General features: G+C 43.8%; 1 protein-coding gene across 9 annotated transcripts in view; it reads left to right on the plus strand.

Moving 5' to 3' along the window:
• rundc3b (RUN domain containing 3b) overlaps positions 1 to 15,684 on the plus strand; it is a 146,321-nt gene that overhangs the window by 14,468 nt on the left and 116,169 nt on the right. For 8 of the 9 annotated variants that reach the window (XM_038797986.1, XM_038797984.1, XM_038797985.1 and 5 more), the window contains exon 2: positions 6,887 to 7,002. In XM_038797986.1, coding sequence (XP_038653914.1) covers positions 6,887 to 7,002 — 116 coding nt within the window. Of the gene's footprint in view, positions 1 to 836; positions 937 to 6,886; positions 7,003 to 15,684 lie in introns of those variants that run through there. The other variant, XM_038797983.1, reaches the window with a different exon arrangement.

Genomic DNA, 15,684 nt, shown 5'->3' on the forward strand with positions numbered 1-15,684 from the left:
GCAGTATGAGTTTGTTGGATATTTATTAAAGGCGGACTTGATGGATTCCCTAAAAATTCTGCTGGGAATGTCTTTAGAACTCATGTCAATTGGCTTCAATTCTGAATTGCTGAAGCAGTTCATTCTGAAATTTGATTTTCTATTTTGGAGTCCTGTCACTGTTGAGTAGAAGACACAATCCTGGGCATTTACTCCGAAATACTTTCTCCATTAGCCACTAGTAAAAGTGTTTAGCTTGCTAGTAAGTCATGCAACATTTTAAGTGTTCACCTCCAATGGGTAAGAAAGCGGATGGCCTTTTGGACCACAGTGTGAAAGCTTATAGTCCAAAACGATCCAAAGCCTGGCGTTTGATTTCTTTGATGAACTGATCAGTGTGTGCTAGAGACCAGGGAGTTTTGGCCAGACAGGAATTGGTTGTAGGATTGTCAACTTTGCTTATCTATTCCTGAAGGTTATGACACTCCTCGCCTTCGAGGACCTGCCCAGTCAAAAAAATGTTTTTAACCATCTCCAATATTTTTATAACAACTAAAATAAAGTGATCCACCATATGACTCCACAGATCAGTTGACAGTAAGTCGTACTAGAGGACAGTCACATTACAAGTAGCTCCAGGAGAATTTGCTTATTTGTCACCGTTTGTATTATAGCTAGTTAGTTATCTTTCCAAGTGTTCATTGAACTAACTTACTCATCAAAGAGCTAGATGTTCTGTGTGCATCTTTACCACAGCCGCAACACAGAACAGAATGTGGTACCAAGCGTGTAGAACAATTTAAAGATAACTACGGAGAAGTCGGGACGAAATAGATCAAAGAAAGAAAAAATAATTCTTCCACCTACCTGGTTAACTAATGGCAACTGGAACTCCATGCACAGAAAGACTGTAAAGTCAAAGATGAAAGGTCAGAAGGCACCTCACCAGCTTCAAAGGTACCAGTAATGTAGATGAAAATTGGCACATTTTAAAGCAGCAATTCAAACTCGATGTTGCAGCTCTTGGCCTGCAGGCAAAGCCTGATGAGAACAGTATTGTGTTGTTGCTCATGGTAGCAGGTCCTCAAGCCATTGAAATTTCCAATACCTTCTTGTTCAACAAAGAAGCAGAAAGCAAAACCTTTGATGAAATAATAAAATACTTTGATCGACATTGCTCCTCAACAAAAAAAGGAACGTTTGAGTGTTATATCTTTCGCATGCATACTGGGAAGGCGGGCAAATCTTTTGATAGTTTTCTAACTGACTTGGGGTTGAAGGTGCCGTTGTGCAATTTTAGTATGTTAAAGTCGTCGATGATCTGCGATCAGATAGTATTCAAGATATTGAATGATAAGGTATGCGAGAGGCTACTGAGGGAAGAAGAGCTTTAATTAGAAAGTGCTATCAAGATTTCTCGGCCAAGCGAGCTAGGTGCACAGCAGATTAGTATGCTCTACCCAAACATTTTGGCCCCAATGTGGAAGAAGACACCAGTGCCATAAGCTTAGTGACTCATTCCAATAAGAAATGGGGTCCCAATGCAGCAGCCATTTTAAACGGCTGACCAGATCTGCCATTTTGTGCCAGCGATGTGGCAATCGACATGGGTCACGGCAATGTCCAGCTTTTGGGAAGATGTGTTCCAACTGTGGCAGACCAAATCACTGAGGAATGTTTTTCATGTCCAACAATGGATCAAACAGGATCAGTCAATATGATTGATGAGATATGCATTGGCATACTGTTTTTCGTGATCAGGTTTCGACTGAGGAAATGATGAGTCCAAATATGCAAAGTGGAGAAGTCTTACTTACCGGTTACAGCAGTAGTGTTGGTGATCCTGACTCCATGGAAGACTAGATGGACGATTCCATTGCTGATCAATGGCACTTTAATTAAATGCAAGCTCAACAAGGGAACAAGGGTCAACCTCATTAGTTTTTCGGATTTGTGTGGGCTGTGAGTTAAACAGAATGTCGTCAAACAAGCCTATTGAAAGGTTACAATAGGAATGAGATTGCGATGTTGGGAGCATGTGAGCTTGAAGCATGGGAACACAACAGAAGTCACATCATACCATTTTCCATTGTGGACACGGAACGGGAGTCCATCAGAGGAGTGGACACGGGTGAGACCCTGAACCTAGTTGAGCGACTGTACATTCCAGACAGTGCTGTGAGAGAGGATCATTGCAAATAGGTGAAGTGGAGCAGTTTCTGTGATAAAAGCAAAAGTCAAGATGGAGGAAGATAAACCAGATGACTAGATAGAGCCAAAAGGAATTCAGAATTCTGGTTGGCCGTCTTCAAAAAATGTGGATTTGCACAGAGACCTGATACAAGAGCATGATTCTATCTTAAAGCATTTGCAAGACATAAAGATGAAATTTTCAGATCCTGGACAGCCAACCAATGAGTTTTACTCTGGAGTTTGAGTTTGAGCCAAAGAGTATTTCACAAATGAAGCCGTGAAAAAATATACAAGGTGAAGTCACAGCCTGATGAGTCAGATTTTTTCTTCTTTGGTGGACCAGAAATTATAGGATGCCAGATCACAATGAAGACCATTAAAACAAAGCAGAAGCATAATGGTCAGCACACTGGTAGAACAGTAACAAAAGCTGCGTCAAATGTCCCTCTTCAATTTTTGTAGTCCTCCTGCAGTTCCAGAGGATGGGGAACTGAATTAAGGTTCTGCAGCAAGACTTGCTGCTGAGTTTGAAATTGGTAATTTCTTGCAGGAACACAATTCCATGAGCAGTGTTATACTTCACAGGAGAAGCTATTGAAGATGATTTGCAATGATGAAAATGAAGTGGATGATGAACCAGAAGAGGAAGGCCATAAAAGTTTATTGGTGATAAATGGAAGCATCCAATCTATGCAGGAGACCGATGAGTGTGAAAGCTCCAAGATGGAGTGTGCAGAGATTAATAATTTAATTTAATAATCTTTATTGTCACAAATGGGCTGACATTACAGTGAAGTTACTGTGAAAATTCACTAGTCGCCACATTCTGGTGCCTGTTCAGGTACACAAAAGGCAGAATTCAGAATGCCCAAATTGCCTATTGGCACGTCTTTTGGGACTAGTGGGAGGAAACCAGAGCACCTGGAGCAAACCCACACAAACACCGGGAGAATGTGCATACTGCACAGACGGTGACCAAAGTTGGGAATCAAACCTGGAATCCTGACACTGAAGCCACAGTGCTAGCCACTGCTACCGTGCTGAAAGTGAGATTACAACAACAAACAAATTAGCTGAGTGCAAATCAACTGCGTACTGGTAACTGAAGAAATAATCCCCATTTTGGAGAAACTGGCTCCGGAGAAGTACGATGAATTATCCTATGTCCATGGAACGGTTCCTGCAGTGGATTCCCAAGTACTTGAGGCCAGTCCATCAAAAAACTTGCAAGAACAGTTGGATACATCTTCAAGGGTTTGCAGATCATTTCTGAAGTCGCAAACTTACCTGCAACTCTGAAAGCATCCAAAAGTATTCCGATATTGGATGCCTCGCCAGTTGATGGGCATGCAGCACAGAGTTCAAATGCAAGCACCATGGATCAGCCAAAACTCTTCAATTCAGCAAAGGCTCCTGAAACAGCTATCCTAGCAGTAGACCCAGAAACGGCTATCACAGCAAAAGATCTAGAAGCAGCTATTGCAGCAAAAGATCCAGAAGCCGCTATTATAGCAAAGGATCCAGAAACAGCTAATCCCTTGGCCAAGAGCAGTAGCAAGCATGGTGCTCTAGGTGCACAGGCAGATGGTGCTCTAGGTGCACAGGCAGGGGCAGCACGGTAGCATGGTGGTTAGCATAATGCTTCACAGCTCCAGGGTCCCAGGTTCGATTCTCGGCTGGGTCACTGTCTGTGTGGAGTCTGCACGTCCTCCCCGTGTGCGTGGGTTTCCTCCGGGCGCTCCGGTTTCCTCCCACAGTCCAAAGATGTGTGGGTTAGGTGGGTTGGCCATGCTAAATTGCCCGTAGTGTCCTTAAAAAAGTAAGGTTAAGGGGGGGGGGGGTTGTTGGGTTACGGGTATAGGGTGGATACGTGGGTTTGAGTAGGGTGGTCATTGGTCGGCACAACATCGAGGGCCGAAGGGCCTGTTCTGTGCTGTACTGTTCTATATTCTATGTGAGTGTGGACCACACCGACTTCACTGATGATGCCACTAAAGCCATGAAGAAAAGGAGAAGGAAAGAAGAGGATTATAAAAAAGAGAGAAGAAGGGGTAAGAGAAGAGTTGAAGACACAGTTGGTCGACCGGGTCGCAGCCGTAACAATGAAGACATCAGCATCGGCAACAAGGCCAATGGACAAGAACACACACCGACTCGCCTGGACTCTAAACCCTACTGCAAAAAAAAAAACTGTTGTGCTTTAACCTGGTGTTGTAAGACTTTTTACTATACACTGAGTAAGAAGCAGCATTTCAAAAAGCTGAAAATGTTGGTGACTCAAAGACCAGCCAGGAAACCAATCTTTCGAAAGAGAGAATGGGGAGAGAGTGGAGCAGTGGGTCTGGATAGAAGGCCAGTGATAGGTGGAGATTGACAAACATGTCATGGACAAAAAGACAAAGGGCATGTAAATGGTGATGATGATGACTAAAAGTTAAATTATTGGGGATGTTTTTGCAGTTGTCTGGCGTTCAATCTCTCTCCAATTCCTCATTAACTGGGTGATGACATGGGAGCTCTATCCTTTTCCCACCCCACAGATCAGTCAGGACTCCGGTTCTTTACAGCAATTTTATACAAGCACATACAGGGGAGAAGTAACTAAGTCAGGGAGATGTATGAGCACCCAGAGTCCCGAAAGACATGCTGGTTAGGTGAATTGGACATTCTGAATTCTCCCTCTTGTGTACCTGAACAGGTGCAGGAGTGTGGCACCTAGGGGATTTTCACAGTGACTTCATTGCAGTGTTAATGTAAGCCAACTTGTGACAATAAGAAAGATTATTTTTAGATTATAGGTACAATTATTAGAGTACACCAATCGCAATTTAACATGATTTGCTACTTTAATACAGTTACCCAATCACTATTCATGCACATGGATTATACTATCATGCTTACACTATAGCTACGACCTGCAACACCGAGTTAGTGGACAAAACGGCCTCTTGTGCCTTTGTCAGAAAACTCACACCCTGCTGCCGTACACACACAAGTCTTACAGCTGCATCTTATCCTTTTCTCTTTTAAAGCCTTTGCACGTAAGTCTTCAGTAAATTTTTCCTCTTAAGAACACTAGCCCTTTAAGAGCTCTGCACTCCCAAGTTATTTGGGGCTCATTCCGTAAATTTATTTGGTTAACGTCTTTGTTTAAACCAAATATAAAGTTCAGTTGGGTTGGCCAAGCATGCTACTGCATTAAATTGAGGCAAGTGCCAAAAGTACCGATCAACGATTTTTGCCTGATGTTTGCAGGTGCTCATTATTGTATTTTCTCTCTGTACTAACTGGTTGGTCCAGTCATCTGCAGAATGCTGAAACAAGTTCCGTGGGAAGCAAGTCCATACCTGATGTGATTATGATATAAATAATATTTATTGCATTTTGTGAAAATTATTGTGGGGGTTTTGTGCACTAATAAATGCAATAAAGAATTCAGGAGGCATTTATTTGCCCAGAAAGTGGTGGAGTAATTGAGAGGATTAGAATGAATGTATTAAGAGGAAACTAGGGAAGTACATGAAGGAGTAAACTATAAGGATACACTGATGGGATGAAAAAATTGTATGAAGCATAAACCAGTTGCGGCAAATAACATGGTTGGTGTTGCAAATTTGATGTGAACACACAGTTTTCCATTTCCAACCATTTGGTGTGTCATTTGCTTGCAACTGAGCTTGCATTAAATTGAGGCGAGTGCCAAAATAACCGATCAACGATTTTTGCCTGCTGTTTGCAGGTGCTCATTATTGAAATGAAATTAAAATCGCTTATTGTCACAAGTAGGCTTCAATGAAGTTACTGTGAAAAGCCCCTAGTCGCCACATTCCGGCGCCTGTCCGGGGAGGCTGGTACGGGAATTTTCTCTGTATTTTCTCTCTGTACTAACTGGTTGGTCCAGTCATCTGCAGAATGCTTAAACAAGTTCCGTGGGAAGCAAGTCACATACCTGATGTGATTATGATATTATAAATAATATTTATTGCATTTTGTGAAAATTATTGTGGGGGTTTTGTGCACTAATAAATGCAATAAAGAATTCAGGAGACATTTATTTTCCCAGAAGGCCTTTGGTCCTGAAAAGAGCTATTTTAAAGGGAATGTTTATTTCCCTGACTAAATCACCTTTGCGTAATTTGCAGGTTAGCACTTGTTGCATTCTATAAACCTGCAGAAATGACTCATTGAAACAGAATCCAGAGATGGATCCAATAATAACCCTTGCTGCTCTTTCCCATTGATGGAATCCTGGGAGTAAAACCCAGACTCGGCAAAATAGACAACATGGAATTTTTATTTGGCCACGGTGTTGGGATTTCTCCAAAAACTCTTAACTCGTCCTTTTTCTTTTGGAGAAAATTTCTGGGCTTTTGATTTTGTCCTTTTTCTCCCCTGCAATTGTGACTCTCAAACCAGTAACTCTTTGTAGCAGTTTTTGTCTTGTAACCCCATTTGAAACCAAGGTAGGAAGATGTGTAGTCTTGATAGACCTCCAGTCCCAGTCCCACTTTCTAATTGATCTGCATGCCTGATACTTGCAATCGGCAATTCCACTGAATTTCTTTCTCTCTAGTGAACTACTGCGCAGCTGTGTGTCGGCTTAAAAAGGGATATGTCACCCTTTTATTGTTAATTTGAGTACTTTCCACGGCTACTGCATTTGAATCTTGGTCCTGATATGTGTGTTTTTACCTGTGTTCTTTTCATTTTGCAGGTTTTCTGTCAAGACTCTAATTGATCGTTCCTGTTTTGAGACCATCGACGATTCATGTTCAGAATTTACAAACTTTGCAGCTATTCTGGAACAAGTCCTGAGTCATCGTCTCAAAGGTAACCTTATCTGCTCTTGTGCGCATTTATGGAAAAATAGGAGCTCCCCTACAAGATTGCATTTGTTTATCAGTGGCGGCAGTACCTCAAAATAGAGGATGATGTCTGGTAGATTTGGTGAGTCTTCAGATGACTGAAGAGCCCAATTCTGGATCCACAAGTTTTTCTGCAGTGGGGGAGTGAAATTCGCAGCCTCTGGTTGGCTTCTCTTCCTTTGCTGCCACCGTTCTGCCTTGCTGTCCAGTCACTGAGCCTTGAAGCGGCTTGTGCATTGATGGACCAGGTAAAGCCATACCAAGCAGTCAAAAGTCTTCTCCTCCTGTCAATGGTGTTAATGTCTGCATGTTTTAGGGTAGCCTCGAGCATATCCTTGTATTTTTTTCCTTTGGCCGTCCTTGCAGCATTGGCCATTTGAAAGCTGGGAGAAGAGAACCTGTTGAGGAAGCGGTTTCCTGGCATCCTGATGTAATGGTCCATTTATCGGAGTTGGTTCCACAAGTGCAGGCCTCCAATGCTGATAGACACAACTTCATGGCTGCGGTCCACCCCATTTGCACCCCCAGAGTTCGACACCAGCTTCACTGATTGATATGAGCTCTCCAGGATCTTAACAAGTTGTTGATAGACAGTGGTCAACACAATGGTCTTCTAAACCAGGACACTTGTTGCCTTTCAATGGTCGCTGTTGTCAAAGATATATTGGTGCAGCTAGAAGAAGGCAGCACTGGCACAGTTGATTCTGTGCTGGACTTTCTCATTGATGGTAGTCCTGTGAGAGAGGTTTCTGCTATATGGAAGTACTGTACATACTCCAGAGCCACCCTGATGATGTGAAGGTTGCACGCCTAGCCTGGGGAGGGTTGGTGAAGGACCTTCATCTTGGCGATGGTTAAAGATAAGCCAAACCTTTTCTAGAAGTGTTGAGGAGTTCAAGCATACTTTGCATGTCCTGTATGCCATCACGCAGCAGTCATAATAAACTGAAGGTTGTAGATGTCTATGATCCGCTTTTTGCCCAGAAGCTACATCTTAATCTACATCTGAACCTGAGGGGCACCAATATCCTGGGGGGGAGATTTGTTAGTGCTCTTTGGGGGGGTTTAAACTAATTCAGCAGGGGCATGGGAACCTGGATTGTAGTTTTGGGGTACGGGAGATTGAGAGTATAGAGGTCAGGAGCACAGATTTGACTTCGCAGGAGGGTGCCAGTGTTCAGGTAGGTGGTTTGAAGTGTGTCTACTTCAATGCCAGGAGTATACGAAATAAGGTAGGGGAACTGGCAGCATGGGTTGGTACCTGGGACTTCGATGTTGTGGCCATTTCAGAGACATGGATAGAGCAGGGACAGGAATGGTTGTTGCAGGTTCCGGGGTTTAGGTGTTTTAGTAAGCTCAGAGAAGGGGGCAAAAGAGGGGGAGGTGTGGCGCTGCTAGTCAAGGACAGTATTACGGTGGCGGAAAGGATGCTAGATGGGGACTCTTCTTCTGAGGTAGTATGGGCTGAGGTTAGAAACAGGAAAGGAGAGGTCACCCTGTTGGGAGTTTTCTATAGGTCACCTAATAGTTCTAGGGATGTAGAGGAAAGGATGGCGATGATGATTCTGGAAAAGAGCGAAAGTAACAGGGTAGTTGTTATGGGAGACTTTAACTTTCCAAATATTGACTGGAAAAGATATAGTTCGAGTACATTAGATGGGTCATTCTTTGTACAATGTGTGCAGGAGGGTTTCCTGACACAATATGTTGACAGGCCAACAAGAGGCGAGGCCACATTGGATTTGGTTTTGGGTAATGAACCAGGCCAGGTGTTAGATCTGGAGGTGAGCACTTTGGAAACAGTGACCACAATTCGGTGACTTTACGTTAGTGATGGAAAGGGATAAGTATACCCTACAGGGCAAGAGTTATAGCTGGGGGAAGGTCAATTATGATGCCATTAGACATGACTTAGGATGTGTTGGTTGGAGAAGTAGGCTGCAAGGGTTGGGCACACTGGATATGTGGAGCTTGTTCAAGGAACAGCTATTGCATGTTCTTGATAAGTACGTACCAGTCAGGCAGGGAGGAAGGGGTCGAGCGAGGGAACCGTGGTTTACCAAAGAAGTGGAATCTCTTGTTAAGAGGAAGAAGGAGGCCTATGTGAAGATGAGGCGTGAAGTTTCAGTTGGGGCGGTTGATAGTTACAAGGAAGCGAGGAAGGATCTAAAGAGAGAGCTGAGACGAGCAAGGAGGGGACATGAGAAGTCTTTGGCAGGTAGGATCAAGGAAAACCCAAAAGCTTTATATAGGTATGTCAGGAATAAAAGAATGACTAGAGTAAGAGTAGGGCCAGTCAAGGACAGTGGTGGGAAGTTGTGTGTGGAGGCTGAGGAGATAAGCGAGATACTAAATGAATACTTTTCATCAGTATTCACTCAAGAAAAAGATAATATTGTGGAGGAGAATGCTGAGACCCAGGCTATTAGAATAGATCGCATTGAGGTGCGTAGGGAAGAAGTGTTGGCAATTCTGGACAAGGTGAAAATAGATAAGTCCCCGGGGCCGGATGGGATTTATCCTAGGATTCTCTGGGAAGCCAGGGAAGAGATTGCTGAGCCTTTGGCTTTGATTTTTAGGTCATCATTGGCTACAGGAATAGTGCCAGAGGACTGGAGGATAGCAAATGTGGTCCCTTTGTTCAAGAAGGGGAGTAGAGATAACCCCGGTAACTATAGGCCGGTGAGCCTAACGTCTGTGGTGGGTAAAGTCTTGGAGAGGATTATAAAAGATACGATTTATAATCATCTAGATAGGAATAATATGATTAGGGACAGTCAGCATGGTTTTGTGAAGGGTAGGTCATGCCTCACAAACCTTATCGAGTTCTTTGAGAAGGTGACTGAACAGGTAGACGAGGGTAGAGCAGTTGATGTGGTGTATATGGATTTCAGTAAAGCGTTTGATAAGGTTCCCCACGGTCGGCTATTGCAGAAAATACGGAGGCTGGGGATTGAGGGTGATTTAGAGATGTGGATCAGAAATTGGCTAGTTGAAAGAAGACAGAGAGTGGTAGTTGAAGGGAAATGTTCAGAATGGAGTTCAGTTACGAGTGGCGTACCACAAGGATCTGTTCTGGGGCCGTTGCTGTTTGTCATTTTTATAAATGACCTAGAGGAGGGCGCAGAAGGATGGGTGAGTAAATTTGCAGACGACACTAAAGTCGGTGGAGTTGTAGACAGTGCGGAAGGATGTTGCAGGTTACAGAGGGACATAGATAAGCTGCAGAGCTGGGCTGAGAGGTGGCAAATGGAGTTTAATGTGGAGAAGTGTGAGGTGATTCACTTTGGAAAGAATAACAGAAATGCGGAATATTTGGCTAATGGTAAAATTCTTGGTAGTGTGGATGAGCAGAGGGATCTCGGTGTCCATGTACATAGATCCCTGAAAGTTGCCACCCAGGTTGATAGGGTTGTGAAGAAGGCCTATGGTGTGTTGGCCTTTATTGGTAGAGGGATTGAGTTCCGGAGCCATGAGGTCATGTTGAGTTGTACAAAACTCTAGTACGGCCGCATTTGGAGTATTGCGTACAGTTCTGGTCGCCTCATTATAGGAAGGACTTGGAAGCTTTGGAACGGGTGTAGAGGAGATTTACCAGGATGTTGCCTGGTATGGAGGGAAAATCTTATGAGGAAAGGCTGATGGACTTGAGGTTGTTTTCGTTAGAGAGAAGAAGGTTAAGAGGTGACTTAATGGAGGCATACAAAATGATCAGAGGGTTAGATAGGGTGGACAGCGAGAGCCTTCTCCCGCGAATGGAGGTGGCTAGCACGAGGGGACATAGCCTTAAATTGAGGGGTAATAGATATAGGACAGAGGTCAGAGGTGGGTTTTTTACGCAAAGAGTGGTGAGGCCGTGGAATGCCCTACCTGCAACAGTAGTGAACACGCCCACATTGAGGGCATTAAAAAATTTATTGGATAAGCATATGGATGATAAGGGCATAGTGTAGATTAGATGGCCTTTAGATTTTTTCCATGTCGGTGCAACATCGAGGGCCGAAGGGCCTGTACTGCGCTGTATCGTTCTATGTTCTAAGCTACCAAAGTTGAAAAGCTTCCTGTCCAGACGGTACTGGATGCTGATGCCAAGTGGTAGGTCACCTTGGATGAGGTGACGATAATGGTCAGGTAGATGTTTAACAAGGTGATGGCAATCATACAACCTTGTTTAACCCCAGTCTGGATGTGCAAGGAGTCCGTTTCAGACCCTCCACCCAGGGAGGTGGTGGTCATGTTGTTATTGAGGAGCCTCTGGATGGTTACAAATATTAGAGGTGAGATCAGGACTTAGTGTGATAATTAATAGATTTATGAGTTTACTAACTGTTGGAATGTGAAAATTCAGATTGAACATAAAAATTGTACTTTATTTCGAGATGTAGGAAACATCAAATAGCAAACTTGCAGTGTTCTGATATTTCAACGTTTGTAGATTTTAGTGATGTTGAACTTAAACAAAATCTGTTACTTTTGCGAACTTCAGTGATCGTATATAAGAAATCAGTTACACTGACTAATGTCTAATCATAGAATCACTACTGTGCAGAAGGAGGCCATTTAGCCCATCGAGTCTGCACCCACTCTATCGACATAACCTTACCCAATCTACACAGCTTTAGACAAAAGTGGCAATTTCTATCAAGGCCAATCCACTTAACCCTGCACATCTTTTGACTCTGGGAGGAAACCGGAGGAAGCCCACGCAGATGAGGAGAGAGTCAAACCCCACCCAGACAGTCAACCAAAGCCGGAATTGAACCCTGGTGCTGTGATGCAGCAGTGCTAACCACTGTCCTGCCCTGGGAATGTTCCATTCCCAGCTGATGCAAGCAAAGGGCGTGATCTTTCCAAAAGAGAATAAAATTCCGTAGCGAGCGCACTTAGCCATGTGTTTCCCGGCACTCGCAGTGTGATTCCAATGGGATTAGGCTCAACCATTCCTCATAAGGCAATCCTTACCAGGAATCAGCCTAGTGAGCCTTCTCTGAACTGTTCCAGTGCAAGTATATCCTTCCTCCATACTTCTTCCATCGGGCAGGAGATACAAAAGTCTGAGAACACGGACGAGCAGATTCAAAAACAGCTTCTTCCCCACTGTTACCCGACTCCTAAATGACCCTCTTATGGACTGACCTGATTAATACTACTCGCCTGTATGCTTCACCCGATGCCACTGTCTATGTATTTGCATTGTGGACCTTCTGTTGCCCTTTTTATGTATTTTCTTTTTATTTTATTTTCTTTTCCTGTACTAAATGATCTTTTGGAGCTGATCATAGAAAATGCTTTTCACTGTACCTCGATACACGAGGCAATAAAACAAATCCTTTAGTAAGGAGAACAAAACTGTACATAGTGCTCTAGGTGCAGTCTCACCAATGAGTTGAGACTTTTCCATTTTTATACTTCATCTCCTTGGCTAACCCCATGAGCTCTTGTCTTAGTAACTTTATGTGGCACCTAATTGAATGCCAGTAATTCCTTGCTTCACAATGTAGTTGCATTCCTGAAATGTGGAACTTTAAATGACACAACACTGTGCAAATTAGATTTTCCCATTACGGCAAATGTAAAGGCTTTATTTCGGCGGGATCTTTCCCAGCAGAAGAATAATGAAAACACTCCCCAATATGTTTAAATACTGTATATTGCTAAATTATTATATTCAAAAACCAAATAGCTTTTAAAATAAAATTAATTAGGACGGTGCTGTGGCACAGTGGTTAGCACTGCTTCATACGGTGCTGAGGACACAGGGTCGATCCTGGCCCCGGGTCACTCCTGTGTGGAGTTTGCGCATTCTCCCCGTGTCTGCGTGGGTTTCACCCCCACAACACAAAGATGTGCAGGGTAGGTGGATTGGTAACACTAAATTGCCCCTTAATTGAAAAAAATAATTGGGCACTCTAAAATTATTTAAAAAAATAAAAGAACTTTGTGCATAAGTCCTGCATCCTGTCTCTTTCATTCAGTACCTATTCCGCTCACCGCCTCTCCACTCGCTGACCGTCTAGCTCACTGCCGATCATGCTTCCTAACCATCCTGGTCATCAATGACCCTCCTGACTGCCACCCCTATTGTTGGCTAAACCTCTTGCCTGCCTCTTCTCTCTTTCCCAAAACCTCACTTGTGAGTGAGATATCCGAGGCAGGCGGCAAGCTACGGAGTGAGAGCAACCATGTTGCGTCATGTAGGTAAGCCACAAGCTGGGAGAGAGGCAATGGCAGTTTGGGAGGGTCATGTGCAGGAGGGACAATGGCGCAGATTGGGTCATGCAGCCTTAAGTTGCACCATGTTAACGAAAACTTCAAAGCACGAATACTGACTCCAGATAGAAATGATTGCAAATGGGGCAATCACATCTACTGGTACTGCATTAGCCATCCTGCTTGTTATATGTTACACCCTCAAAGAACTTTAAAAAAAAAAAAATCAAACACTATTTCTCTTTCCCTTCCACAAAACTACTTTGATGCTGCCTGATTTTAGGAAATTTTGAGTCTCCTACTACTACCTCCTGTAATTTTCTAGTGACAGATGTTAGGCAAGCTAGGCTATAGTGTCCTGCTTTCTGTCTCCTTCTGATTCTTCCCCGCCCACCCCTTGTCATCTACTTGGGATGTTTCTTTGTGTTAATATTGTGAAGATCGATGCAAAATACTGTTTCAAAGTCTGCCATTTTCTGGTTTCAAAGAACAATACAGCACAGGAACAGGTCGGTCCTTCAAGCCTGTACCGGTCATGATACCAACCTTTGCCAAAACTCTCAGCACTTCCTTGTGCCGTATCTCTCTATACCCATCCTATCCATGTGTTTGTCAAGATGCCTTTTGAACGCTGTTAATGTATCTGCTTCCACAACCTCCCCTGTTAATGTGTTCCAGGCACTCCCCACCCTCTGCATAAAAAATCTGCCTCGCACACCTCCTCTAAACTTTGCCCCACGGACCTTAAACAAATGCCCCCTGATGACTGACCCCTCCACCCTGGGAAAGAGTGCCTGCCCATCCACTCTATCCCTGTCACTCATAATTTTGTTGACTTCTAACCGGCAACCCCTCAACCTCCATCATTCTAATGAAAACAGTCCAAGTCTATTCAGCCTCTCCACATAGCTAACACCCTCCAGACCAGGCAACATGCTGGTAAACCTCCTCTGCACCACAGTCTCCAGTGCGTCCACGTCCTTCTGGAAGGGTGGCGACCAGAATTGCGCACAATATTCCAAGTGCGGCCTTACCAAGGTTCTGTACAACTGTAGCATGACTTGCCAGTTTTTATACTTGATGCCATGTTCAATGAAGGCAAGCATCCCCGTATGAACATAGAACATAGAACAGTACAGCACAGAACAGGCCCTTCAGCCCTCGATGTTGTGCCGAGCAATGATCACCCTACTCAAACCCACGTATCCACCCTATACCCGTAACCCAACAACCCCCCCCCCCTTAACCTTACTTTTATTAGGACACTACGGGCAATTTAGCATGGCCAATCCACCTAACCCGGACTGTGGGAGGAAACCGGAGCACCCGGAGGAAATCCATGCAGACACGGGGATGACGTGCAGACTCCACACAGGCAGTGACCCAGCCGGGAATCGAACCTGGGACCCTGGAGCTGTGAAGCATTTATGCTAACCACATGCTACCGTGCTGCCTGACTACCTTGTCCACTTGTGTTGCCACCTTCAAAGATCTGATGACCTGCACGCCCAGATCTGACTTTCTATATTCCTAAGAGTTTTGCCATTTATGGCATATTCCCTCTCCTATGTTAGACCTACCAAAATGCATTACCTCACATTTGTCTGGATTGAACTCCATTTGCCATTTCTCTGCCCAAGTCTCCAAATGATCTATGTTCTGCTGTATCCTCTGACAATCCTCAACACTATATGCCACTTCACCAATCTTGGTATCATCTGCGAACTTAGGGTTCCACTTGAGTAAACCCTAATCAATTATTAATTCCAGACAGACCAACGCTAACTATAGCTACTCATTTAATTTTCATTTTAATTGTAGACACTTAACCTGTTTTTATATTTCTTGCTAGTTTTTTTTTCCTCCAATCCAATTTCTTCCTCCTAAATTTTTAGTTGTGCTTTTCTGGTTTCTAAAATGTTTCCAATCTTCTGGCCTGTCATAACTCTTTGCAGCATTGTACATTTTTTAAAATGCTATTCTTAACCATGGCTGATGTACCCTTTTCGGTTCTTTTTTTCTCAATGAAATATATCTTTGTTGAGAGTTATGAAATCTTTCCTCAAATGTCTGCCACTGCATCTCTGTCTTTTTTGCAATTCCACTTGAGTAAACCCTGTATTAATGCGCTCATAATTGTATTTATTTAAGAGTAAGACTCTAGGGGGTGGATTCTCCCACCCCACCCGTCGCAGACGAGCCGCGTGCAATGGAGAACTACATTGACCTCTGCTGGGATTCTCTGGTTGCCGGGTGGACGTGGTCTGAGAATCCCATCCTAGATTTCCACTCATATATTTTTCATAATGTGTAATTCTATTATGCTGTCTTCTCTTGTGTATATCGTATGCACTGCCGCTACTGTGAATCATTGGTGGAGGCACTGAATTGTTAAGCTGGTGGATAGGGTGGTGATCAAACAGTCCTGGATGGTGCT

Source organism: Scyliorhinus canicula, chromosome 5, assembly GCF_902713615.1.
Source record: "Scyliorhinus canicula chromosome 5, sScyCan1.1, whole genome shotgun sequence".
NCBI classification, from domain to species: domain Eukaryota; kingdom Metazoa; phylum Chordata; class Chondrichthyes; order Carcharhiniformes; family Scyliorhinidae; genus Scyliorhinus; species Scyliorhinus canicula.